General features: G+C 50.4%; 1 protein-coding gene across 3 annotated transcripts; it reads left to right on the forward strand.

Moving 5' to 3' along the window:
- Positions 1-4,175: 4,175 nt before the first annotated feature.
- MAEA (macrophage erythroblast attacher, E3 ubiquitin ligase) lies at positions 4,176-27,286 on the forward strand. Of its 3 annotated transcripts, XM_049789735.1 has the most exons (10): positions 4,176-4,267; positions 16,565-16,747; positions 17,549-17,752; positions 18,908-19,030; positions 19,402-19,515; positions 23,744-23,820; positions 24,355-24,463; positions 25,526-25,659; positions 26,105-26,300; positions 26,473-27,286. In XM_049789735.1, exons 1-10 carry the CDS (start codon positions 4,199-4,201, stop codon positions 26,566-26,568), a joined length of 1,305 nt encoding a protein of 434 aa, XP_049645692.1. In that variant the 5' UTR covers positions 4,176-4,198; the 3' UTR covers positions 26,569-27,286. The 3 variants fall into 3 exon arrangements, with proteins under 3 accessions (XP_049645692.1, XP_049645693.1, XP_049645694.1); XM_049789736.1 differs by lacking the exon at positions 19,402-19,515; XM_049789737.1 differs by lacking the exons at positions 18,908-19,030; positions 19,402-19,515; positions 23,744-23,820 and having other exon boundaries at positions 26,109-26,300.
- The last annotated feature ends 312 nt before the right edge of the window (positions 27,287-27,598 follow it).

Raw genomic sequence — 27,598 nt, forward strand, 5'->3', positions numbered from 1 at the left:
GCTCAATATTTTGACAGAGAAACTTTGATTCACCTTCCAAGCCCATTGAAACATCGCCAAGAAAATAATTCTGATATTGACATTACCTATTTTAAAACAGCACTTTTAAATATGAGGAAGCTTTTCTCAAGAGGTTTCAGGATTTCAGAAACAGCAAAGTGACGTTGGCCTTTGTTAAAAAAACCTCTGGATGCCGCTGTAATAAAATTAAATTTTTTCTCCCTTTAATATCGACATTGGCAACTTTGAAATGCAATTGCTGAATTAAAAAAACGAAGAACTGTGGAGCTCAACATTTGAACGTCTTTGTGCTAATTAAGAAAGATTGGAGAAACAAATGTGAACTTAGTTCACAGCACAAGTGGTCCGCTTTGAAAGACCTGGAGAAGGAAGATATGTTGATTTTTAACACCTGGAATAGTATTCCTGACTCATATAATCAACTAAAAATGCTAGTGTTTCCTTGTTCAGGTCTAAATATTTATGCTAACAATCACTTTCAAGCATGAATCTTATCAAGTGTAAATTTAAAAATTGTCTCATTGATGAGAACCTGGAATCATGCCTAAAATAAAAAACAACATACAAACATGACTTACTCAAACTATCCAAGGAAATGCAAGGCCAATGTTCACATTAGTGTTTGTGACTTTGCCAGTCATTGTCAGGATGTAATTTTCTCTACATCGGAAGGCAAATTTTATGGAATTTAATGTTATCAATAAATAATATCATTCTAAAGTTTTTGTTTTATTAGTTGTGTTATTTGTATCCTCCTGACCTATGTGGATACTTGTATGCAGAATATTCTCAATAAAAACTTATTGAAACTAAAAACAGTGTACCATCCTATGTAATTTTGGTTTTAAAAATGTGGCTCTCAGGGCCGGAGAGATAGCATGGAGGTAAGGCATTTGCCTCTCATGCAGAAGATTGGTGGCTCGAATCCCAGTATCCTATATGGTCCCCTGAGCCTGCCAGGAGCGATTTCTGAGCATAGAGCCAGGGGTAACCCCTGAGCGTTCAAAAAACAAACAAACAAAAAACAAACAAACAAAACAAACAAAAACAAAAACAAAAAAACAAACACCCCAAAAACAAAAAAATGTGGCTCTCAAAATAAATTTCAATCGTGCTTTTGGCAAGATTTGGCTCAGTTGAAAAAAAAGGTTGCCGACCACTGCCCTAAGGCATCCTCATATTCCTCAAACATCACAGGAGAACAAAACTCTCCAGCACCAGAAAGTGCTATATTTAGACTAGTTAGTTCTATACAATTTCTAATCTTTTGTATAGGAGGGGGATATAGTCAAAGCTAACAGGTCTCCATTTTTTTTTTTTTGGGTCACACCCGGCGGTGCTCAGGGGTTACTCCTGGCTGTCTGCTCAGAAATAGCTCCTGGCAGGCACGGGGGACCCTATGGGACACCGGGATTCGAACCAAACACCTTTGGTCCTGGATCAGCTGCTTGCAAGGCAAACACCGCTGTGCTATCTCTCCGGGCCCAGATCTCCATTTTTGAAGGCCTTTTTCTCCAATTCTGAGTCTTCCTCGCAATTATATCATTAGAAGGTTCATGTTTTTCTAATTTAGCCTTTTGAGCCATACATTCTAATTCAGGTCTATCATCGATTCCTAATTTGTCTCCATATAGAAGAGGACATTACCAGATGGGCATCTTTTGAGTCGTTTTGTTCATGAGACTCCTGAATGTCCTGGTCCATCATGTTCCAGTCTATTAGGGACAGAATGCTTTCCTTAAGGAACCAGGGAGTAACTTTATATACAACCTGAAGAAATTCCTGTACTTGTTTAGTTATTGTAGTTCTAAACTTATACCTTAAAACATTAGAGAAAATCTGTTTTTTTAGAGTAACTTCATTTCAAGTTACCATTTTACCCTTCTTGTCTTTTTAACCTGGTCTGATGTACCAGGGTGTTCTAGGTACTCTTGGTGAGGTCCTGTTCTGTGCACCTGAAAAATAGAAATGAGAGGGAAAAAAAAGGAAGAGAAAGAGAGAAACAGCTTACTTCCCTTGATGCCCTCAAATGTTGAGCACCAGTTGCTGCCGGCAGCTTCTGTCCGGCAGCACCAGAGGATTTCAACATGCAACTTCAACACACAACTCAAATGAACTTTCAGATTCACACAGAACACAAATTGACAAACAGTATAAAAATTAGTAACAGATAAAAAGGTAGGAGAGAGGAGAAAAATGTGGGAAATTCGGACGTCTCCAAAATTCCCTGCCAGTTTTTGCTGGCTTTATATATCAAAAAAAAAAAAAAAAAAAAAAAAAAGGCCTTTTTAGAAGAATAAGAGCTGGCTCTTATTCATGGTCTATTAAAAATGCTTCCTCGGGGCCCGCGAGGTGGTGTCCTATATGGTCCCCGGAAGCCAGGGGCGATTTCTGAGCGCTTAGCCAGGAGTAACCCCTGAGCATCAACTGGGTGTGGCCTGAAAAACCAAAAAAAAAAAAAATGCTTCCTCTTTTTTTGATGGTCTTAAAATTGGCTACTAATATAAGTACAAATATATATATTTTTTTAAGTACAAATATTTTAACTTGAGATAATGGTGTAAGCAACAGAACTTTCCAGCCCTATATATTACCTACCTTAGCATATACCTTGTAGGGAAGAGATATGCTAAAGAAATGAGTAAAGTTTTACTAGAAGTCTGTCCTCAATTTTATGCAGAAAATAATATTCTTGTTGTGTATCTATAGTAAATTGCATGTAATAAATATCTGATGCAACAAAATATATAGGGATTTGACAACTAAGAATTTAAAGAAATAAATAAATGCACTTAATTATTTCTTCTATTCCCATTTTCTTCCAAAGCTACTATATATTATTAATTAGAAACGGCTCTTATTCTTCTAAAAAGGCCTTCTTATTTTTATTTTCTGATATATAAGGCCAACAAAAACAGGCAGGAAATTTTGGAAACATCCGCATTTCCCACATTTTTCTCCTCTTTCTTCTACTTTTTTTTCTTTCTTTTTTGGGTCACGGCTGGCAGTGCTCAGGCTCCATGCTCCTGGCTCCATGCTCATCACTCCTGGCAGGCACGGGAGACCATATGGGATGCCCGGATTTGAGCCAATGACCTTCTGCATGCAAGGCAAACGCCTTACGTCCATGCTATCTCTCCGGCCCCTCTTCTATGTTTTTTTTTTTAGTAACAAACTCATAAAAGTAACAACTAACAACTCATTTTTATTTTATTTTTTTTTTTTTTGGTTTTAGGGTCACACCTGGCTGTGCTCAGGGGTTACTCCTGGCTCTAGGCTCAGAAATCACTCCTGGCAGACTTGGGGGGGGATTATATGGGATACTGGGATTCAAACTACTGTCCTTCTGTATGCAAGGCCAAACACCTTACCTCCATGCTCTATCTCCAGCCCCCTGTTACTCATTCTTATACCGTTTGTCAATGTGTGTGTTCTGTGTGAATTTGAAAGTTCATTGAAATTGCATGTTGAAATCCTCTGGCGCTGCTGTCCAGAAGCTGCGGGCAGCAGTTTCCTAGATATGGGTTTTACTCTCTCTCTCTCTCTCTCTCTCTCTCTCTCTCTCTCTCTCTCTCTCTCTCTCTCTCTCTCTCTCTCTCTCTCCTCTCTCTCTCTCTCTCTCTCCTCTCTCTCTCTCTCTCTCTCTCTCTCTCTATATATATATATATATATATATATAAAATATACTATTCTATCCTTGATTTTTTGAATTTTTTGAATTCTGTGTTGTTTATTTTCTAGATCCATAGAGAGAATAGGGCTTGCTTGGTGTTTTTCTTGGAGTGGAGCTTTTGAAGTCATACCCATAGATGCCTGGGGCCCTATGGACCCTATGACCTAGAGGGTCAGTGTCCGTTTGGGGTGGTCGCCTGGCCCGCGCTGGGCCTCGGGTCCGAGAGGCAGGCGCGGGGCGGCCTGGGCGGCGACGGTCGTGTCCCCTGGTCCCCCGGTCCCCTGGGCCTCTGGGCCGCTGGGCCTGGTCGGCGTCGGGCGCGCGTCCCGCCCCCGCCGCCGTCACTACCGGCGCGCCTCCCCTCGCCTCGCCCGGCCTCGCCTCCCCGGCCCCGTCCAGCCTCGCCTCGCCTCGCCTCGCCTCGCCTCGCCTCGCCTCGCCTCGCCTCGCCTCGCCTCGCCTCTCCTCGCCGGCCCCGCCTCGGCCGCCCAGTCGCGGCGCAAGATGGCGGTGCAGGAGTCGGCGGCCCAGCTGTCCATGACCCTCAAGGTGCAGGAGTACCCGACGCTCAAGGTGCGCGCCCGGGCCCGGCGGACGGACGCGGCGGGGGCGGCCGGGCGGGGCGGGCCGGGCCGGGCCGGGCCGAGCCTCGCCTCGCCTCGCCTCGCCTCGCCTCGCCGTCGCGCCGGCCCCGGCGCCTGGGCCTGACAGCCGCGGCCCGGCCTCTGCTTCGGGCAGCGCCCGGCCGGGTCCCTCCTGGGAGCTGCGCCCCGAGCGCAGCCTGTGACCTTGGCGGGGCCTCGCCACGCGCGCCCCGGCTGGGCCGCAGCCGCCTCCAGGGGGGCTCTGCAGCTGACCTCGACTGGCCAGCAGAGTCCTGTGACCGGAGAGGCTCTGAGGGGCTTCTCCTCCGCTCAGGGGGGGACCTGAGGGGAGCCACGCCTCACAAGAGGGCTTTGAGGGGGCCTAAGGCGAGTGAGGCTTGATTACAAGACAGCCGAGCGGGCTCTTCACCAGGTTAGCAGAGTGGGTGTTGGCTGGGGCGCCCCACCACGGACGAAAGGGCTTTTCAGGCCCATCGACCATTTGCGTTTGGGCCCAGGTCGCAACCGCCCCACTTGGGAGCTTCCCGTGCCGGCTTGCTTTTGAACTTGGGGGGTGGGGGGTGACAGGTTGCTGCTGCAGTGTGTGCTGGTGACCATCTTTCCCTGTGCCACACTGGCTAGGACTTATTTGCTCCAGCCTGGACACGGAGGGCATGGTGTCTGTGACCCTCCAGTGAAGGCTTTCCTGCGACAGGCCCAGTGGGTCAGGTCCTGTCCCTTTGTGGCCAGCCAGCCGAGCCCCACCTTGGGAGACAGAGGGCAGAGAGGGCGTGCCTTGTGGTGCAAGATCACCCCACAATGTGCCTGAGACGTCCAGCTAACACCTTTGGGATGGTGCTCAGACCCACACCCCTCACCTGCCTTTGGAACTATTCTTTGAAAGGCTGCGGGGTCTGGACGTTACTCATCAGCATGTGGGCACCTGGTCTTTCTCCAGGCTGCCTGGGGAGCATGGAGATAGGGAATTGGAAACCTCTTTACAAGCCTGCTTGTGGTGGTGGCATTATTACTGTTGTTTGTTCCAGGTAGCTTGAGAGGCTGGGGGGGGAGGGCTTGCCACTGCATATTATAATATAAGTCAGTCTTCAGACTGGAGTCTGACTGCTTTTAGGCACTAGAGAAGTAGACGTTTTGCAAGTAGAGGTACTACTTCTCCATTTCCCCTCTGTCATGCAGAACCACATCATAAGTTCTCTATTCTCTATTTTTCTCTATTTATATATATATGTGAAATATATATATATTTTCTCTCTGTATATATATTTTTTGTTCTTCATAATTTCTCTTCTCTATTTTTCTCTCTCTCTATAGAAAGAATATATATATGTATGTATGTATGTATGTATTTTTCTCTCTTTTTTTTTTTTTTTTGGTTTTTCAGGCCACACCCATTTGATGCTCAGGGGTCACTCCTGGCTAAGCGCTCAGAAATTGCCCCTGGCTTGGGAGGACCATATGGGACACCGGGGGATCGAGCCGCGTTCCTTCCTTGGCTAGCGCTCACAAGGCAGACACCTTACCTCTAACGCCACCTTGCCGGCCCCTATATTTTTCTATATTTCTCTATATCACCATGAACTAACCCTTTATTTTCTTTGAATTTTGGGTCATGTCCATTTACTATCCCAGACTTATTCAGAGATTGCTTGACTTCTTGGGAGACATGCAATGTTAGTATTGGGAGTCAAACTCAGACCTCTTGCATTCAAAGCATGCACTCCTATTGGTTATACTATCTCTTCACAGACAGAATCTGTTGTATGGGGAGAGGGACAACTTCCAGCTGGTGCTGAGCAGGGAGTCACTCATTCCTGACAGTAATTTGCCAAGTGTTAGGTGTCTAGAAGGCTGTGCTGCTTCTGGGGTTATACCTGTCACAGTTCTTGGGTAATACGTGGTGCAAGGCACACTTCCCTAACTTCAGTACTACCTCTCTAGAGGCATTACCTAGAAATTTCTCATTGATCAGAAGTTGGATGAGGAGGGGCTCTTTATTTGTTTTTAATAATTTTTATTTGAATTATTGTGAAATAGTTACAAGGTTGTTCATGATTGAATTTCATACCCATCACTTCAGCAGTATACATTTTCTTTTGTTTTTTAAGTTTTTTATGAGAACAATGATGCAAAGAAAGAGGACAAGGTAAAGTTAGAAGGACAATCACCCATAAACAGAGTTCTCAGAAGAAATCCCCTTGCTGATGCCTAAATTTTGAACTTACAGTCAAAGAACATTAAGAAAAATAAAACAGAACCCATGTACAATTACTTTGTCCACAAGTCCCCAGATTGTAGTACATTGTAACTTTTCTTAGCAGTACACAAAGCAATATAAGGCCATGAAATTTATGTGACTCCTTAAACATTGAAGGCATAGTTTTTTTTTTTTTACATTTTCATGCACATGCATATTAGTTTAAGTTGACATCAAAAGTTTAAGTGGTTTTTTTTTTTTAAGGTTTAGAGTCAAAGGAGCACAGTAAAAATGGTGGTAGAGTGGCAACTATTGTTTGCATAGGCCCACCAAAATATGGGGGACATGGATCATTAATACAGAAACCTGATGCCAACAATAGAGACTGCATGAAAAATAAAACTGTATTGGCACTACAGACAATTACTTGGATTGAACAAACTAGATTGCGTGGAGCCTAGAGTTGGTCTTATGCCAGGAAACTTCAGGGGTAGGGTCTCCTTGTATTTAGGCCACTCATGTTTCCAGTTTACCTCCTGACCCTCCTGACCTCCTGACTCTCACTGGTCAGCCTCTATGCAGGCATATTTCTTTCTCCCTTAATTTCCTTCTAGGCACTGTGGTTTGCAATATTGTTCCTGAAAGGGTATCATGTTTATCACTTTATATTATTTCAGCACCCAGTTCTTATCCAGGGTGGTCATTTACAACTAGAAGCCTTCTCTGGCCTAAATGCTAATACTTGTTCATTCTATTCTGTCTTTGTTTATTCGCTTTTGGGTCACACCAGTGGTGCTTCAGGGGTTACTCCTGGCAAGCTTGTGGGACCATATGGGATGCAGGGATTCAAAACAGGCTCTGTCCTATGTTGGTCAAGTACAAGGCAAATGCATCTTACCGCTGTGCTATCACTCCAGCCCCTCTCTATTTTGTCTTAAATAACGAGTAACCCAGCCATATATCTGTCTCCTTGATCATCACCTAGAGCAGCTGGGGGCCTCAGTCAGAAGGACTTGGCATTGGTCCCTGGCCCTGGCTCTTCAGCCAAGTCCAGACCCACTTCTTTTTTCTTTTTCTTCTTACTCTGTATTTCGGGTTTTTTTTTTTTTTTTTTGGTTTTTGGGCCACACCTGGCAGTGCTCAGGGGTTACTCCTGGCACTGTGCTCAGAAATCACTCCTGGCAGGCTCAGGGGACCATATGGAATGCGGGGAATTGAACCCAGGTCTGTCCTGGGTCAGCCATATGCAAGGCAAACGCCCTACCACAGTACTTTTGCTCTGGCCCTTCAGGCCCACTTCTATTGTCCTGTCAGTGAGGTCCAGCTTTGCATAGGGGAACATGGGGCGTGCCAGCATATGCTCTGTGTAAAACCAACCCTGTGTGGTGATAATTCAGGCCTGCTTCCTTTTGGGATATCTGGATACCCTGCCAGCTCCATCTTAGCACAGACTCGGTGTGAGGAGCTAGCTGCTCCTGCTCTCATGCAGGCTGGGCTCCAGCCTTTCAACCATCCTGTTGGATTTAAAAGGGAGACTCCAGAATGCTGCAACCTTTAAAACATTCCTCCCGGGCCCGGAGAGATAGCACAGCGGCGTTTGCCTTGGAAGCAGCCGGTCCAGGACCAAAGGTGGTTGTTTCGAATCCCGGTGTCCCATATGGTCCCCTGTGCCTGCCAGGAGTTATTTCTGAGCAGACAGCCAGGAGTCACCCCTGAGCACCGATGCGTGTGGCCCAAAAACAAAAACAAAAACAAAAAAAAAACATTCCTCCCCTCTCCCCTGCTCTGAGGTCCCACCCCTCCTCTCTCTCGCTTTGAGGTCCTAAATCTCCCCTTTGTTACTGCCTCTAAAAGTCCCAGCCCTCTCCTGCCCCCTCTTCCTTCCTCCTGATTCTTGCCCCTTCTTGGCCCTGGGCCTTCTGGAGTGTGCTTCTCTGAAGAGCCAGGCCTGCCCCTTTCTTCATGTCTCCCATGTCTCAAATGAGAAGTCTGATGGTCCTGGTGGGTGCCTTTTCAGGTTGTAGCTTCCCATTTCCATGGGTCTATTGCAGCTTGTGTGTTTTCATTATGAGGGACTTTCTGAAGTCTGGTTCTCTGACCAGGGGAGGGTCTATAGCACCTTTGCCAGCTGGGCTCTGCACTCTGCACCCCACCACTACTCACAACTCAGCCATGTATGTCTCCAGGGCTGAGAAAGCTGTGTACTACTGTGCCATCGACCTCCTGAAGACCACCCTGAACCAATGCCTCTAGCTCTCAGGGAGCCTCTGCCCCAGTCCCTGGAATGTTATAGACTGTTCCCTAGATACTACCCCATACTACCCTGGTGAGCTACTTACATTATGATTGAAGGCTTCTTATGGCTCACCAGCTCAGAGCCTTTGCTGGTGTGGATGATACTTTGCTACCCTTTCCTGCTGTGCCTCCTTTGGCCTCCCCACACCCTGCAGGCCCCCTGAGCCCCACTCCTCCGTAGGGTTCCTTTCCCCTTGTTCATTCCCCTTCTTTTTTTTTTTTTTGGTTTTTGGGCCACACCCGGTAACGCTCAGGGGTTACTCCTGGCTATGTGCTCAGAAGTTGCTCCTGGCTTGGGGGACCACATGGGACACCGGGGGATCGAACCGCGGTCCGTCCAAGGCTAGCACAGGCAAGGCAGGCACCTTACCTTTAGCGCCACCGCCCGGCCCCGTTCATTCCCCTTCTGTTCCTGAAACTAACTCAATGTTCCTGGCACTGTGGCTTCCTCTGTGCTCTTCCAGCCCCCAGTCCTCACCCTCTGGCTGCTGCTCCTGGTTGCACCTCCTCTTGGCCCTCTGTCTTCTGTTTTCTGCTATCCGTCTTTCTTGTCATATCTGTGGGGTGCTGGGATTTTTTTTTATATTGTTGTTTTGGGGTCACACCCAGCGGCACCCAGGGGTTACTCCTGGCTCTGCACTCAGAAATGGCTCCCGGCAGGCTCAGGGGACCATATGGGATGCAGGGATTCACCCCACTGTCCATCTGCGTGCAAGGCAAACACCCTACGGCTGTGCTATCTCTCGGCCTGGGTGCTGGGATTCTTTTTTTTTTTTTTTTTTTTGGTTTTTGGGTCACACCCGGCAGTGCTCAGGGGTTATTCCTGGCTCCAGGCTCAGAAATTGCTCCTGGCAGGCACAGGGGACCATATGGGGCGCTGGGATTCGAACCGATGACCTCCTGCATGAAAGGCAAACGCCTTACCTCCATGCTATCTCTCCGGCCCCGGTGCCGGGATTCTTGAGGCCAATGGCTAGAGCATGGGGCTGATGGTGGCTGGGATGAACTGGGCCTTGTAACTCTTCATTCCATCCCCACTCTATCCTGCAGTGCTCCTGAGCTTCCCTGACACAGAGCTGTGCTCAGGGTATGTGTACCTATCTCTGGGTGATACTCTTTTTGCCACTTCCTTGTGACTCTTTTTTGTGTGTGGGGGCATACCCGGCTCAGGGGTTACTTGGCTCTCCATTCAGAAATCCCTCCTGGCAGGCTTGGATACCATATGGGAATCCGGGTCCCTGGTTTGCCTTGGCTGCATGCCAGGCAAACACCCTAAGTCTGTGCTATCTCTTCAGCCCCTCCTGGTGGCTCTTTGAGGGCCTGTGAGGGGGTCCTAGGTGTTGCCTTCCTGTGGCCCCACCCTTTCTTGTTATTTCTGACTTCAGGAATGCAGAACTCCCTTTGCCCTGGGCTCCTGTTCATTCACTGGCATGTTCATGACCGGACCAGGGCCTTCTGGAGCCCAGAAGCCTACCCACAGGTCTGGTCTTCCTTCACCTTGTGCATCCAAGTTTCTTCTCAAACCTGTTCCCTCTGTCTGGTCAGACAAGATAGCCCGGTTGGCCTGCCACATGTTTTCTTCCACAATACAAGCACAGCTTCCCCTTGCAGCTCCCTTGGCCTCCTGATTGCCCTCCCTTGGCTGGGACGGGACAGCACTGACTCATGTTCACTGATGATGGAAGGAGGAAGGGAGGGAATGAATTTTAGGGCCTTCGAGACTCAGCTCTGCCTCCATCTCCTCCTCTTCTTCACCCTCTACCTCCCATGGCATCCCACTGCTGTTAGGGGGTGTGTACGTGGTGCCTTTGTCTGGGCTACTTGCCTGATGGCTGTGTCTGCTGTCTCTCTCCCTTCACCTTGTCAAACACCAGGCCCTGCCCTCCTACTTGTCTGCTTTCTCTCTGCATTTTATTTCTCTGTATTCTCTATTGTATTTCCTTTGTTTCTTTTCTGTGTTCAGGGCTTATTCCTTGTTCTGTGATCACTCTTGATGGTGCTTGGGAGACCATAGTGGATATGTAGTACTGGAGATTGAACTTCAGTATATTACATCAAGTATTTTTCCCTGCTGTACTATCTCCCTGACAAACTTCCTTTGCTTCTTTTTTATTTTATTTTATTTTTTATTAATTCAATGGGCCATATCTGGTGGCTCTCAGGGGTTACTCCTGACTCTGCACTCAGAAACCATTCCTGGCAGGCTCAGAGGACCATATGGGATGCCAGGTTTCGAACTGGTGTCTGTCCTGTGTTGGCCGCGTGCAAGGCAAACGCCCTACCACTGTGCTATGCTCCGGCCCCACTTTTTTATTTTTTGATGGTAAGCCACATCTGATTGTACTCAGGACCTATTCCTATCTCTGTATTCAGGAATTACTTCTGGCAGGCTCAGAAACCATTCGAGGTATCAGATTGAACCTGGGTCAGCTGAGTACAAGGCAAATGCCTTACCCATTGTACCATCTCTGCAAATTTAACCATTGGGATTCTGCGCAGCCCAGAAATCATTCTTCAGTTAGCAAATAGATTTTTTTTTTTTTGTGGTTTTTGGGTCACACCCGGCAGAGCTCAGGGGATACTCCTGGCTCCAGGCTCAGAAATTGCTCCTGGCAGGCACCGGGGACCATATGGGATGCAGGGATTTGAACCAATGACCGGGGACCATATGGGATGCAGGGATTTGAACCGATGACCTTCTGCATGAAAGGCAAACGCCTCACCTCCAAGCTATCTCTCCGGCCCCTAGCAAATAGATTTTTATTTGGGGGAGGCGCACATCTGGCAGTGCTCAGGGTTAATCCTGACTCTATACTCAGAAATTCCTGGCAGGCTTGGCATAGGAAGCTGGGGATCAGACCCAGGTCCGCTGCGCATAAATCAAATGCCCTACCAGCATATACTATTTCTCTGGCTCCAGCAGTTAGACTCTGTCCTGTCTTTGAGAGCCTCTCCCGTCATGCATTTTCAGTCCAGGACAGAGTGGCTGAGATTTGCAAACATTAGACCATCACTGGAAGTGGAGGCTTCTGCTGCTCTTCAGGACTGCTCAGCACTTCCACTAGCTTGGGAAAACATTTTTGAGACTACATTTTTTTGTTTTGAGGTTATACCCAAATATGATTTTGACTCTTGATCCAAAGTAGTATGAATTGAAGCAGAAGTCAGTAGACTGGGACGAGATATACTATATTCCTGGGTACTGTTGGATATGGCTCAAAGCTGGAGAACTATTTTAAAATGCCAGCGCAAAAACAAACAAAAAATGCAAACAAAAACTAAACTGCAGGAACACTGTAAGGGTGGTCACAGCAGACCAGAAAGACAGCTTCAGTGACTGCAGTTACCAAGCCTGTTTTGGAAACCCAGCAACAGAAGGGAATTGTCAGGTCTTCACCCACAATGATGGGTGTGGGGTACTGTGGAGACTTGATGTAGACTTTGCAGCAGCAGCATGTGTCAGGGTGTTCTCCCAAAGATGTTGCAGCACTGTGTCCTGGTGGTGCACCCAGTGGTCTCACTAGGTGGAGGAAGCACCAGGAGGGCTGGACTCTGGATCACAGTATAGCCAAGTGTGTGATGGTGCAGGACTCTGGTCCACAGCTAGCTAGGTGAGATATGGATTCTCAGAACCAGAACATCTGATACAGAACCAAGTGTGAGATGGCACTGGACTCTGGCTAATACAAAACCAGGTGCAGGACTCGGGTTTACTACACAAAACTAAGTTTGAGATGGTGCTGGACTCTGGGCCACGCAGAACCAGGTGTGAGATGCCACTGGACTCGGGCCACATAAAGCCAGGTGGAAATGGCTGGTTTCTTTCAGTAGATGTGTCTCATGTGGGAAAGGGAGGAACTGTAACTCTTTGTTTGTTTGTTTGTTTTTTTGTTTTTTTTTTGTCAACCCGACAGCGCTCAGGGGTTACTCCTGGCTCTATGCTCAGAAATCCCTCCAGCAGGCTCGGGGGACCGTATGGGATGCCGGGATTCGAGCCACCGACCCTCTGCATGCAAGGCAAATGCCTTACCTCCATGCTATCTCGCCAGCCTGAGGAACTGTAACTCCTTCCAGCTAGTGTGCTTGTGCTTGTGTCCCCACTTGAGTGCTTGTTTCGTCACTGAGTCTTCCTGAGGGATGAGAGTACTTGCTACCAGGAGCCATGGCCTGTGCATGTTGCAGACTTGGTTTGGTGCCCATGCCCATATTGCTGGGCTTCCACAGCCCTTTTTGAGGCAGCTCAAAAAGGGAACGGTTTTGGTTGGAACTGAAAGACAGCAGAGGAGACAGTGTGCAGGCCCATGGAAGTGGGGGAGCAGATCAACAGCTTCTCCCCACCTTCAGCTCAATCAATCACCTCATGCCTGCCATGTACTGCTCATTGCCTCCCCCTCCCTCCAAGTAGACTAGGAACACATCATTCTTTGGGGAGCAGTAGGAGTAGGAAATCTCTGTTCTGTCTTTGAGAGCCTCTCCCGGCATGCATTTGAGTCCAGGATGGAGTGACTGAGATTTGCAAGCACTAGACCATCACCAGAACTGCAGAAAGTGGAGGCTTCTGCTGCTCTTCAGGTCTTCCCAACACTTCCACTAGCTTAGGAAAATGTTTTTGAGACTACATGTTTTTATTTTGGGGTTATATCTAGCAATACTTGGGGCTTATTTCTGTCCCTGTATTCAGGGATCATTCCTGGCTGTGCTCAGGGAACCATATGGGATGGTGGGGATCAAACCTGGGATAGCCGCATGCAAAGCAAGCACCCTACCAAGTGTACTATCTCTCTGGCCCTGAAACCTTTCTGAGGTTTTCTTTTTTTTTTTTTTTTTTTTTTGTGGTTTTTGGGTCACACCCGGCAGTGCTCAGGGGTTATTCCTGGCTCCAGGCTCAGAAATTGCTCCTGGCAGGCACGGGAGGACCATATATGGGACGCCGGGATTCGAACCGATGACCTCCTGCATGAGAGGCAAACGCCTTACCTCCATGCTATCTCTCCGGCCCCTTTCTGAGGTTTTCTAATTGTGAAAGATAAAAAACCTTGGGTGTTTGTGGAAATCCCTCCTACGCTGTAAAAATAGGCACAGTGGGGCCGGTGTGGTGGCGCTAGAGGTAAGGTGTCTGCCTTGCCAGCGCTAGCCTAGGACGGACCGTGGTTCGATCCCCCGGCGTCCCATATGGCCCCCCAAGCCAGGAGCGACTTCTGAGCACATAGCCAGGAGTAACCCCTGAGTGTCACTGGGTGTGGCCCAAAAACCAAAAAAAAAAAAAAATTGGCACAGTGAGAAGATGCAAAAGTGTCATTTCAGGCAACAGGTTCTTGATGTAAACAGACCAATTGCCAGTTTCTGGGAAGGAATTAGGCCCTGGGCATTCCCAGTCTTAAGGTTCTCTGAGAAACTTTCCTTCCCTTGTGGCAGTCAGGCTAAGAGGACTTTCTGGGAGTGCTATTTCCTCACTTCTCCATTCTCCCAGTTTTGTTTTTGCTGTTCCCTTTCTGGGGGGGGGGGGAACCAGTAAGGTTTTCTTAATTTCCTTTTATGGTTTACTGTGTTTGGTTTTTTTTTGGGGGGGGGCAACACCCACCGCCATACAGGGGTTACTCCTGGCTTTTGCACTCAGAAATTGCTTCTGGCAGGCTCAGGGGACCATATGGGATGCCAGGGTTGAAACTGGGTTCGTCCCTGATCATTCATGTGCAAGGCAAACCCCTTACCGTTGTGCCATCACTCCGGCTCCAGGTTTACTGTGTTCTTATGACAGCTCAGAAATGACTCCAGATGTTTGCCATGTTACCAGGGGAGGGTTGTCCCTAGTGGAAAACTCTTCCAGTGGCCAGTCCCTGTCAGCCCTGGGTGCCATGGGCTGTGTTGCTTGCTGAGTTCAGGGTCATGTGCCCATGTCCTCAGATGCCTCCACACTACAAGTCATATCTCTCAGATGTCCCGTCTCTCACAGTACTTGTCTGATGTCCCACAGTTCTGTGCAGGGTGCGGACCTACTGTGCTATAGACGATCTGCCAGAGATCATATGTGGAGACGCTGTGTCCCTCCTGCTCAGTGTTGGGCTCAGAGTCCTGCGTGGTGCTCCCTTGCTCAGGTTCCATGGGCAGCAGCCATCCCTTTGTGCCTATCCTGAACCTGTGCCTACCATAGTTGGGTCTCGCAGGCTAGGCTGCCTGTCCTCCGGTCCCTGTTGAGGGTCATCCTAGAGTGGTGCTCTTTGCTGGGACCTCTTGGCTCTCTCTGGCTCTTCCTACACCCATGAAGGAATTCTTGTCTGGGTCTGCTTGTGAGAGCAGCCAGCTTCAACTGGAATATATACCCGGCATTGGGCTAGGAAGCCTCATGGGGCTCTGTGCTTGCTGGGGTCAGGGTGAGTTGGCATGCCAGGCACTAACAGGAATGTAACACTCCCCATCACCACCTCTCTGGGTCCTTGTGGGTTCTCCATATGCTTCCGGGTCTTGCTCCCTTTTCCACCCTGTGCTATCTGAGTGTTGCTTTCAGCCTTGGCTGCTTCTGGAAGCCCAACACAATCGGTGCATTTACGGTGAGCGGTCCTTCCTTTTCAGCTGTCTTCCTCTGTCTTTATGTCATGCCTGTGGTACTAGCATTCATCTTTCTTGTGTACTTGCTGTGTTGTGACCCTGAGCCTGGCCTTTCTGAGAGGCCCCATCCTTGAATGCTGGTTGCCTGTCAGTTAGGCAGGCAGGCATAGCCTGGGACTTTGATGAAGTTCTGTCTCTTGTTTGTCATCTCCCCTTTGGGAAGGAGTTACTGGGGCAGGGTACACTCATTTGGGGTGCCCAGCGGGGCCATGGGTATGCCAAGGAGCTGCCTTTGGCAACTGGCAGGAAGGAAAGAAGGAAGATGCTACATAGTTCATGGAGTCTGCCCTGTGACCTTGGGACGGTGGCCCTACCATTGAGGCTGGGCTGCTGCTGCAGGGGTGGCAGCCCTAGGGCAAGCCAGAGGCTTATTGGCTGTTGTGTGGTTAATCCATTAGAATGAATGGCTTGCATGAGCTCTGTCCAGTCACAGGATACAACAGGCCTGGGTGTCTGTTTAGTCTGTGCAGAAGTGATACATAACAGGTCTGACTGGAAACCCAGTGGCTATGCTCAGATGATTTGAGGAGCCCTTCACTTCTGTTGTCCCCGCAACACTGTGGGAGAGTGTCTGGGACCCCATTCTGATATGCCCTGATTCTGTAGGAAGATATCTGGGGTCCCCTTCTCCTGACCCTCCCCCAACACTGTGGGAGAATGGAGAGCCCCCTCTCTCTTGACGTCCCCTGATACTGGGATGTGGCTGGGGTTGCCTTTGCTTCCGCTTGCCTGCTTGGTCACTGTGTGCTCTGATTGGAAGTTGTGGGTTACTGGTTCTGGGCTCCTTTTGGGTTCTTTTTCGGGCGGGGTTGTGCCATACCTGGTGGCCCTCAGGGGTTACCCTGACTTTGTGCTCAGAAATCGCTCCTGGCAGGCTTGAGGGACCATCTGGGATGCTGGGGATTGAACCTGGGTTGGTACCAGGTTGGCCACATACAAGGCAAACACCCTACCTGCTGTGCTGTCACTCTGGCCTCTCCTTTTGGGTTCTTTAGGGACTATCACTTGGAGTTGCTGTTCTGGGTGACTCTGGGGTGACGCTTTAGCATGTCCATTCTTTTTTCTTGGGAAATAGGACAGTCTGCCTTCCCAGGAGCTAGAGGAACCCTGTGCAGCAAGGCTGGGCTTGGAGGGGTGTGGTTATGGCATAAAGCAATTCTGTCTACCCAGGTGCCCTATGAGACCCTGAACAAGCGTTTCCGAGCTGCGCAGAAGAACATTGATCGTGAGACAAGCCACGTGACCATGGTAGTGGCTGAGCTGGAGAAGACCCTGGGCAGCTGCCCCGCTGTAGATTCTGTGGTCAGCCTGCTGGATGGCGTGGTGGAAAAGCTCAGCGTCCTCAAGCGGAAGGTCGGTGTCACTGGGCTGAGGTGGGTGGGCAGGGGGACTCTGCACTTGAGTTGGCACTATGCCGACTCCAAAGTGCTCCTCTCCCTCCTGAAAAGGGCCTGGTCCTGTGGGGCTGGATTAGCTTTAGACTTTATTCTTAGCTGCATATGTGCAATTTATGGCTGGTTGGCCAGGGTGTTGATGTTCGTGTTCTCATGGGGAGCAGACCCAGAGGTGTAGAGAAGTGCTCCCTTGGCTTCTTTTGGGCAGCCCAGGGCTCAGAAGACAGAATCATCTAGCAATGCAGGTTCAGGCTGCTACTGCCCTCATAGTAGCCCTGCAGCCCCTGTGAGAGTCTGGGGTTGGGATGTGCCATGGGACCTGGGGTGGAGTGGCAAGATGCTTGAGATGTGCCCACGGGTTTGACAGCTCTGGACCTGGTGGTCAGAACTGCTGTTCTCTCATTTGCTCGGAGGGATCTTTACCTGTGTGGGCTTGGAGCGCCTTAGCCTCAGACTGTCTCAAATAGGGCTGCAGGTACAACAGCCGACTAGCAAGGTCAAAGGCTAACAGAGAAGCAGGCATGAGAGAAATGACCTGATTATCTCTGGTGCTTCCGGCATTGAAGAATGAAGTTTGGTCTTGAATATAGCTGTATGGCGTCTGAAAAATGAACCAGGTGAAGCTTCAGGATGTGAACCATATTAGAGCTTAAACCCCAACTACAAGTTTGCATCAGCCCTGCTGGGACCAGAGCAAAATTAGGAGAGGGAGCAGCTTGGTTAGTAGGGGGGGTCCCAAGCGCAATCCACGGTGTCTCAGGCAGTGGAGTCCATCCAGGCTGAGGACGAGAGTGCCAAGTTGTGTAAGCGCAGGATTGAGCACCTGAAGGAGCACAGCAGTGACCAGCCAGCTGCTGCCAGCATGTGGAAGCGGAAGCGAATGGACCGCATGATGGTGGAGCACCTGCTGCGCTGTGGCTACTACAACACGGCCGTCAAGCTGGCACGCCAGAGCGGCATTGAGGTGGGCCCTGCCCCATGACGGTCCTTCCTGCCCTGCAGTCCAGCCTTTGTCAGCCCCCGTATCTGTTCCCCCTATTCTGACCTGTGACTATCCTTCCTTCCCTGGCTCTTGTCCCTCCTAATCCCAGTACTGCTTGAGCCCTTTGGTTTGTGGTTGTGGGGGCTTAGGGAGGAGGCTACTCTGTGTCAGGGAGGTCCCTCCCTACCCTCTCCAATCCTAATTCCTGGAAATACCTACCTCTTCCTCCTTTCTTGGGGGCTCGTAAGTTTGCCCTCCCCACCCCTGCTGTCTGGTTTGGTCCTCCTGACCCCTCTGGAGGGTGGCTTCTATCTAGGGTTCCATGGGCTTTTATGCAGTCATTCAAGACCTGGCTTAAGACTGGTCATGTGCCACCAGGGAGGTAGCATTGGGGTGCCCAAGCCCTGACTGCCTCTTCCTTTTGGTGCTGGCGCCCCACCCCAGGCAGCCTCTGCAGGGTCTGGCTTCTCTGAGCTCAGCACCTGTGGGTCTGTGGGTCTCTCCCTTCCCTTCCTACAGTCCTACTGTCCTCAGGTCACTGGGGGCAGCTGTGGGAGCAGCTCCATCTACTTTCTCCCTCCCTCACTTGCATGAGGCTTGGGGACCCTGCAAACAGGGAACTACAATGCTCTCCAAGTCAGGGCCCAGTGGCACCACATTGCTGCTGTTTCTGACTCTGGCTTCCAGTGGCTGCTCACTTTGGACGCTCTCAGACTGCCCTGTTGCAGCCTGGCCCTTGCCCTGCCCACTGCCTATTCTATGCCACCCTGCTATATGGCAGGGAACTATGGCTCCCTCCTGAGGACAGGTGTGCCCACTGCATCCCTTCCAGATGGAGAGAAGCGAACCTGAATCAGCAGTCAGTGGCTGCTGCTTCTCTTCAGGGGCTCTTTTTTGCTGGCTTCCTGCCCCCGCTGAGGCCCTGCCTCGCAGCTCCTAACCAGATGGAAGGTCCAGACCCAAGGGAAGGCTGATGGGGTGAACCCACTCTCCAAGGGTGCAGCTGCACCGGGTGTGGACCAGGGCTGTTAGGCGAGCACCCTGGCCTCCTTCCTCCACTCTCTGTGATCTAGTAGAGGTACAGGGCACTGGAGGGCCCAGGCCAGTATGTTGAGTACCCCACTCCCTTCCTCCAAGGACTTAGTTAACATCGAGATGTTCCTGACGGCCAAAGAGGTGGAGGAGTCCCTGGAGCGCCGCGAGACAGCCACGTGCCTTGCCTGGTGCCATGACAACAAGTCGCGGCTGCGCAAGATGAAGGTGGGCGGCGGGCAGGCAGCGTGGCAGAGCTGGGCTTCCAATATGGTGTGGGGGCTGTGGGCAGTGTCATCAGCTTTCTGAAACCCCTGGATGGGCAACCATCTTCTGCATCCAGGCCTGAGCCAATGGAGGCAGGGGAAAGCTAGGTTCTGAGGTCACATGGGGCCAGAGGCACGGAGGTCCTGGAGGTCTGTCCATGCGGGTGTCCTCTGATAGCTGTAACAAGACAACAGCCTCAGGAACTCATGCAAACAGTGCGCCTCATAACCCCATTCCTAGCTTGCCTTTGTTGTCCTGCCCAGTGTTCTGCTCCTGGGCAGTTGTCGGGTGCGCATAGTCCCCAGCCAAGGGTGACACTCTCTGCCACTCAGGGCCGCCAAGGCGAGCAGGATGTGAAGACGGGACGCAGGGGTAGAGCGGCCAGTGGCTCCCCTAAAGAGAGTGAGGATCTTGGTATGGAGCCTCTAAAAGGAAAGCCTGAATTGGTATGTAACACGCCCACTCTCTTGCTCCAGCCCTGCACGCCCCCTGGCCAGGCACAGCCCTGCAGGTAACTCTCAGGCAGACTCGCCACTGGGCCCTTTTCGGGGTGTGTGGGGGGGTCTGTTGCTGCTTTGGGGTTGGGAGTTGGCAAGGTGAGAGCAGGGCACTGGCCCAGGCGCATGAGTGGACACCGATGATCTGAGGTCTCACTGTCTGCAAATACAGGGTGTACTTGAGGCTTTGTGCAAGTCCCCAAACCTGAGCAAGGAGACCTCTATCCCTACACCTGGTGTGAGAGGGAGCCCTTCGGCCAAGGACAATGGCAGGACCATGCCAAAGTGAAAGCACCCTGTAAGGGCTGAAGAGAAGCTTTTGTAAGAGCTCTGAGTTCGATTCCTGTCAGGAGGGGCCCCTGAGCATTGCCAAAGAGAAAGGAGCTTGTCCCAGCTGCATGGTGGACTGCTCTGAAATTGGGGAAAGAGGATTTCTGTGTCTGGACTTAGGTCTTGGGTGACAGCCCCACACTGGTACATTGGTGAGCTCACTTGGATCTTGTGCTTTCCGCAAAAGAGCAGTACTCACGAGTGGTCTTTGTGTGCAATGTGTGCGACCCCCAAACACTCCCCCCCCCACCGTGTCTCTGAAGACACTTTAGGGTACAGAGGCTGGACCAAACCCTCCCTGGAATACTGTGGCCTGTAGCTGCCTGGGTCCCATCACTCCTAGGATAAACTCAAGCCCAGAGGTTGAGAACCCTCAATTGGGCCTTTACTCTTCGAGAGACTTGGTTCATGCACCTCGTATCACCCCCGCACTGGACACCTTGTCAGCTCCAGGGCTGAGGCATGTGTAGGACCACCCCGGATGGTGGGGGCAGAGGAAGCTCAGGGATGCGTCAGGCAAATGACTGCCTCTGACCCACCTTGTGTGCTCAGGCCCGGAGTAGGCAGAAGGCTGCATGAGAGTGAGCCCTCTAGGAGCCATGCGCTCCTGGTGGTGCCTGAGTCCCCATGTGGATTTGGAGCTGCAGCCCATTCTGGTTCCTTGTGCCATGTTGGTTAGGTCAGTTTCCTGAAACCATGGGAAGATTTTTTTGTTTGTTTGTTTTTGGGTCACACCCGGCAGTGCTCAGGGGTTACTCTTGGCTCCAGGCTCAGAAATTGCTCCTGGCAGGCTCGGAGGGACCATATGGGACACCAGGGTTCAAACCAATGACCTTCTGCATGAAAGGCAAACGCCTTACCTCCATGCTATCTCTCCGGCCCCAAGGGAAGATTTTTTTTAAACAATTTTTTTAATTTAAATCATGTGATTTGGGGCTGGAGAGATAGCATGGAGGTAAAGCGTTTGCCTTTCATGCAAGAGGTCATCGGTTCGAATCCCAGCGTCCCATATGGTCCCCTGTGCCTGCCAGGAGCAATTTCTGAGCATGGAGCCAGGAGTAACCCCTGAGCACTGCCGGGTGTGACCCAAAAACCACAAAAAAAAAAAAAAAAAAAAAAAAAATCATGTGATTTATGAAGTTATTCCTAGTTGGGTTTTTGACATACAATGTTTTAACACCAATCTCACCACCAGTGCTAGCCTCCCTCCACCAATGTTCCCAGAGTCCGTCCCATGCTACTAACCCCCACTTCAGTTTGCCAGCATAACAGGCCTGTTTAACAGGTTGTTAAAGTTTGGGTCTCTGGATTTCATTGTAGTTGACTCTGTGGCTGGATATTTAGTTTTGTCCTTAACTCCACCAATGCACCTGAGACCCCTTGGCCTCTGTCCCCCGTTGTTTGTATGATTGTTTTTAGTTTTTGGGTCACACCCGGTGACACTCGAGTGACTCCTGGCTATGTGCTTGAGAAACCACTCCTGGCTTGGGGGACCATATGGGACTCCGGGGGATCGAACTGCTGTCTGTCCTAGGTCAGCCGTGTACAAGGCAAACGCCCTACCACTGTGTCACTGCTCTGGCTCCTGTGTGTTTATTTTTAATAAGAAAAGCTAGGTTGGGCTGGGGAGATAGCATGGAGGTGAGGCGTTTGCCTTACATGCAGAAGGACAGTGGTTCGAATTCCAGCATCCTTTATGGTCCCCCGAGCCTGCCAGGAGTGATTTCTGAGTGTAGGGCCAGGAGTAACCCTTGAGCTCTGCTGGGTGTGACCCAAAAACAAAAACAAAAAAAGAAAAGCTAGGTTGGTACTGGAGCAATAGCACAGTGCTTAAGGTGCTTGCCGCCAATACGGTTGACCAAAGTTTGATCCCTGGCATCCTGTAATATCCCATGAGCCCTCGAGGAGTGATTGCTGAGCATAGAGCAGGAGTAACCCCAGAGCATTGCCAAGTATGGCCCAAAATCCTCCACACAAAAAGAAAAAAAAAGAAAAACTAGATAGTCAAAAGTAGCTTAAGATTCTTGCTGTTGGACGCTAGAGCGATAGCACAGTGGTAGGGCATTTGCCTTGCACACAGCCAACACAGGATGGATCTCGGTTCGAATCCTGGAATTCCATATGGTCCCCTGAACCTGCCAGGAGCAACTTCGGAGCACAGAGCCAGGAGTAACCCCTGAGTACCGCGTGTGACCCCCCCCCCCCCAAAAAAAAAGATTCTTGCTGTTAAGACTTGATTCTGGGGGCCGGCGAGGTGGCACTAGAGGTAAGGTGTCTGCCTTGCAAGCGCTAGCCAAGGAAGGACTGCGGTTCGATCCCCCGGCATCCCATATGGTCCCCCCAAGCCAGGGACAATTTATGAGCGCTTAGCCAGGAGTAACCCCTGAGCATCAAAACGGGTGTGGCTCGAAAACCAAAAAAAAAAAGAAAAGACTTGATTTTGGGGAGCTGGAATGATAGCATAGTGGGCGGAGGGCATTTGCCGATCGGGTTTAATCCCCAGCGTTCCTTTTGGTCCCCTTGAGCACTGCCAAGAAAGATCCCTGAGCACCACTGGGTGTAGCCCCCAAACCAAAAAACCAACCAACCAAAATAAAAAAGACTTGATTCTGCACTCTTTTTTTTTTTTTTTTGAAGGGGTGGGGGAGGTGATTGGGGCCATACGTGGCAGTGCTCAGAGGTTACTCCTGGCTCTGCACTCAGAAATAGCTCCAGGCAGGCTTGGGAGACCATATGGGATGTTGGGGATCTAACCAGGTTGGTCCTGGGTTGGATGCCTGTAAGACAAATGCCCAGCCACTATGCTATCACTCTAGCCCAGATTCTGGACTTTTGTAACAGCAAGGGAAATTATAGCAGTGCTCCTCAACTTAGGGCTGTTGTTAACCTTCTGTGGCAACTTTGTTATCCTGATTTTACCAGTTGCTTGGGTCAAGTGGGGAGCAAGAGAGGTTGACTTGAAAGAATATTTTCTCCTATTCGTGCCCCACCCTGGCCACTGATGCTTTGGGAGATGCCTGGCCTAGATCAAGTTAGTTCCAGTCTCAGTACAGGAGTTCTGGGTCTGAGCCTTTTCTCACAGAAGAATTTTAGGAGGAGGTAGTTTTTTTTATTAAAACTTACTTGGGAATGTGGAAGGAGAGAGAAAGAGAAGTATGTGCTCAAGAGAGAACATAGGCTTCCCCAGAGGAGAAATGAGCACACAGAGAAACATAAGAGATGGGCGAGTAAGCTGTATGTTCAAGCAAAAACATGGGCTAGGCTCAAAGAAGTAGCCCAAGTGAGGCATAGGAAGGCTTGAAAGTTTGGACTTACGTGCTCTTATGCCTCCAGATTCCTGGAGCTGTGCCCAGGCCAGGATATCCTGTGCCTGCCTGCCCCTTCCTGTCCAGCCAAATCCCCATACTCCAGCCTAGTGAACCTCTCGGGCCACAGTAGCTCTGCCGAACAGTGTGTGTCTCCTGCCCCAGACCCTTCTTCCCAGAGTCTTTCTGGGCATTCTCCTTGACTGGGAAGATCCTCCTCAGAGTCTATACTGGGCCCCTCATGTTTGGTGCCCCCACATACATCCCATGTGAGCTCCACCTTCTGGTCTGCTCCCTGGGTGGAGATGTCTACTTGCTGTAGGATGTAGAGCTGACACTCATGAGATTTGGGGGTGGCTCTGTCCTGCATGGAGGACTCGCTGGGCTGTGTCCCCAGGCAGGCACCTACTCAGATCTTGTTGGGTAGATACAGCAGAGAGAGAGGTGCATACACTGCAGCTCCAAATTACCTGGCTCCCCAGGGGCTATTCCTGCCAGGTGGACCCTGCAGGCCGTCTCAGCCTTCATTTGTCTCTCCTCAGAGCTGCTTGGAGTTCAGCCTCCGGATCCAGGAGTTTATTGAACTCATCCGCCAAAACAAGAGACTGGACGCTGTGAGGTAGGGGGTGGGCCCCACACTTGCCTCCTGCAGGGAAGGTAGAGGAGGGCTGGCCAGGCCAGTACTCTTGATCTATCTTGTGCTACATATTCCTCAAACAAGGGAGCCCCTGGGCCTATGTGGGTCTCCTGTGCCTTGAACAGTGCTTGGTGTCAGGATCTGGGTATGAGTGAGTAAGAGTGAGTGAGGCAGGTACCACTTCCCAGGGGACAGAGTCCTGTCTTCTCTTGTTCTGCTGCTGTGGGTGCCGGGCATTTGGCTCCAAGGTTGGGGGAAATGTTAGGCCCACCTGGCTGGTTCCCTCTGAGTAAGGGGCTCTTTTGGGGGTGTGCTGGGGTATAGGGTGGTTCCAGGGGGGACTGGTGGTAAGAGTTTTCTGGGGGGCCTCTGTACACGGTACTTAGGGCACCCACTGTGTCCTAGAGGAGGGTTGAGTAGTGACAGTGGGGAGTAGGTGGGGTACAGGTTTAACAGGCAGAAAGACTTGGTGCCCAGGCTCAGCCAAACTTGGGTCATGTGTCTGTCATTTCCTAGACACGCAAGGAAACACTTCAGCCAGGCCGAGGGCAGTCAGCTGGACGAGGTTCGGCAGGTGATGGGCATGCTGGCCTTTCCACCGGATACACACATTTCCCCTTACAAGGTAAGGGGCTGAGGGGAGAAGCTTGCCTCACTTCATCCTCCAGGTATGGTGATCAGGCATGTGAACTGTGTCTCAGATTTGGGGTTCTGGCCAGATATATCTGCACTCAGCATACAGTGCCCCACATCTTTGAACTGAGGAGGTGGGGGTGCAGGTCTCAGCAGAAAACAGCGTTAGGTCCAGATCAGTTGGGAATTGGATGTATGTGAAACAGAAGAACATTGGGGTGGTCTGAGAAAAAGGCAGAAGTCATGGGCATGTCCCAAGGGTCAAGAGGAGAAAGGACCAGATAGTACTAGGATAAGGTTAAGGTGCTTATACTTGCAAGCAGCCAATCCTGGCTCATTTAGTCTAACTCGCATAAGGTATTTGGAACCCAAGGAGGAGTGATCTCTTGAGCACAGAGAAAGGAGAGAGCCATTAGCACTCCAACATTCCATATGGTCTTCTGTATACTACCAGAAGTGATTTCTGAGTGCAGATCCAAACTGCTCTTATCTTGCACGTAGTTGATCAGGTTTCCCAAATGGTTCTCTGAGCAGTAAGTCTTAAGTGAAGAACCAGGAATGAGCCTAAGTGGAGGCTTGTGGACCCCCTCCTGGCTGGACTCCTTCTGGTTTGATTGTGAAAAAAGCGACTTGACCTGTTGGCAACATGAAGATTTGGCAACATGCCACTCTGACCCTGCCATGCCTCTTAGAGGCTTTTGGAATGTGGAGCCTTTCTCTTTCTGCTTGAGTGTCTTCACTTCCCCGCCTTTTTGAGCGTAAATCCTGGAGTTTCAGGGATAGTAACTTAGCAGATAGCCTCTCTCTCAGGTTCAGGATCCCTCTTCCAAATGGAGAATGGAGACCTTTTTTCTACTTCATGTTTTCTGGACAGACCATGTTCTTAGTTGGGAGGTTTGGCATCTTCTTGGCCTAGCCAGCCTTCTGGCCCCAGAACTCCCAGTCAGCTATGCTGTTTCCTGGTCAGCAGTTAGTTTGCAAGCCTGGCTTCTGTGCCATCACCACCTGTTTGCACTGCAGTGACTATGCGCCCTCCTCCTGGCCTCTCTTCCAGGACCTTCTGGACCTGGCCCGGTGGCGAATGTTGGTGCAGCAGTTTCGGTACGACAATTACCGCCTGCACCAGCTGGGGAACAGCTCTGTGTTCACCCTCACCTTGCAGGCTGGCCTCTCTGCTATCAAGACCCCGTATCCTTCCTGGGGCTGAGCTGGTCAGGTGGGGGCCAGCACCCTCGGTGGGTGGGGAAGCAGGTCATGGTACCTCTGACAACTCAGACTGTGGTTCTAGGACCCCAGCCAAGGTGGATGGGGTCTGGCAGCAGCCACTCTTGTTGCCTTCACACTTGTGTATTAGTTAGTGGGTTTTTCTATCACTGGTCCCTGGCAGGCTGTCCTTTGGCAGTTGTTGATGAGCACTGTGAGTTAATTATGGCATGGTGGGCTACCTGGGGCGACTGAACACCATCTGGACACTCCGGAGAAAATGGGATTATGGGTGGCCCTGGTCAGTTTCTGGGACTCATGCCTGCCTATAGGGCTTGGAACATGGGTGGAGGACGGTGGGGTCACCAATTTTGCCTCTAGCCTCTGCCTGAGCTGGACCACCTTGCGGCTCTCCTTGACCCAAGCACAGACAGTGCTACAAGGAGGATGGCAGCTCCAGAAGCCCAGATTGTCCTGTGTGCAGCCGCTCCCTGAACCAGCTGGCCCAGCCACTGCCCATGGCGCATTGTGCCAATTCCCGCCTTGTGTGCAAGATCTCAGGCGATGTGATGAATGAGAACAACCCACCCATGATGCTGCCCAATGGCTACGTCTATGGCTACAATGTGAGAGGCCTGGAGGGTAGGGGCTATGGGGGTGATGGGATCCCTGCTAGACTGCCTGTTCTTCCTGGAGCAGGCAGGTGCTCTGGCTCTCAGCACCTTTGGGGCACCCCTGATAGTTCCTTCGTGGCCAGCTTGTTTGCTTGCCTTAATGCTCCTCTGTGTATCTTTTCAGTCTCTGCTCTCTATTCGTCAAGATGATAAGGTTGTTTGCCCACGAACCAAAGAAGTGTTCCACTTCTCACAGGCGGAGAAGGTGTACATCATGTAGGCCTAGGCACGGTGCTTGCCAGACAGCCATGGTCATGAGGCACCGGCCTGTCCCTGCCTCGCCTTCCTGCTTCTTGCAACCAAAGACCAGTGAGCAACAAAGAATGCTCTGGGAAGAGAGGAAATCAACTCTAGCGAGTTTGTACTGGAAAACATGTAGGTTGGAAGGATTTTGTAACATAAGTCAGTTATTGATGCTTCTGAAATGAACTTTCATCTTGCTTCTGAAATGAACTTCCACCTTTCAAAGAAACTCCTTTAAAAACTGAACTAGGAGGGAAAGTAACACATTTCACAGATGGAAATCTACTGCTGTGTCCCTATAGCTGCCCCTCTTGCTAATGACAAACCTGGGAAGCTGCCCTTGGTGGCTGTGGCCCCAAGAGTCCTGGAGCTATGTAGCTGCTTTCCAAGGTCAAGGGGCCTTGGGGTGGCTGTGAGCTCCTGTCATCCGTGCGCCTTATTTCCTGCTGGAGAAGAGATTCCTGCGGAGGGCCACTGGGCCAGCCTCTGTAGGCTTTGCCACGCAGGTCCACAACTCAGACCTAAACACTGCTCATGCCAGAAATAAATCTTCATTTGAAATCTCACCACTGACTCCAATCAGATGAGTGTCTTTGTAGTCCACACACAGCCACATCGTAGAAGTATTTAGCACCTATTTTTGCATGTTGGTGTTGATTAGCTAATAAACTGTAAATGTAAAACCTGTTAATAAAGGGTTTTCTATTTCTCATTTTGTGTGTGTCTGTGTGTATGTGTGTGTCTGTGTGTGTGTGTGTCTGTATGTGTGTGTAGCAAGCATTCTGTGCCTTCCTGGTAGCCAGCTCTTGTCCAGACCCTGAACCCTAACATGGCTGTAATGTGGTTTACTTCTTTCACAGCTGCCCTGCTAAATTATTGGCAATATGGGGAGTAGGGGGACCTTGGGAAGTTCTGGGCTCTTGACAGCTCAGGACAGAGCTTGTTTCCTGAGCTGGACACAGCTGGAGCTGTGTCCCTGTACCTAGCACCTAGATAGGGTGGTGGCA

Source organism: Suncus etruscus, chromosome 16 (assembly GCF_024139225.1).
Source record: "Suncus etruscus isolate mSunEtr1 chromosome 16, mSunEtr1.pri.cur, whole genome shotgun sequence".
Classification (NCBI taxonomy): Eukaryota; Metazoa; Chordata; class Mammalia; order Eulipotyphla; family Soricidae; genus Suncus; species Suncus etruscus.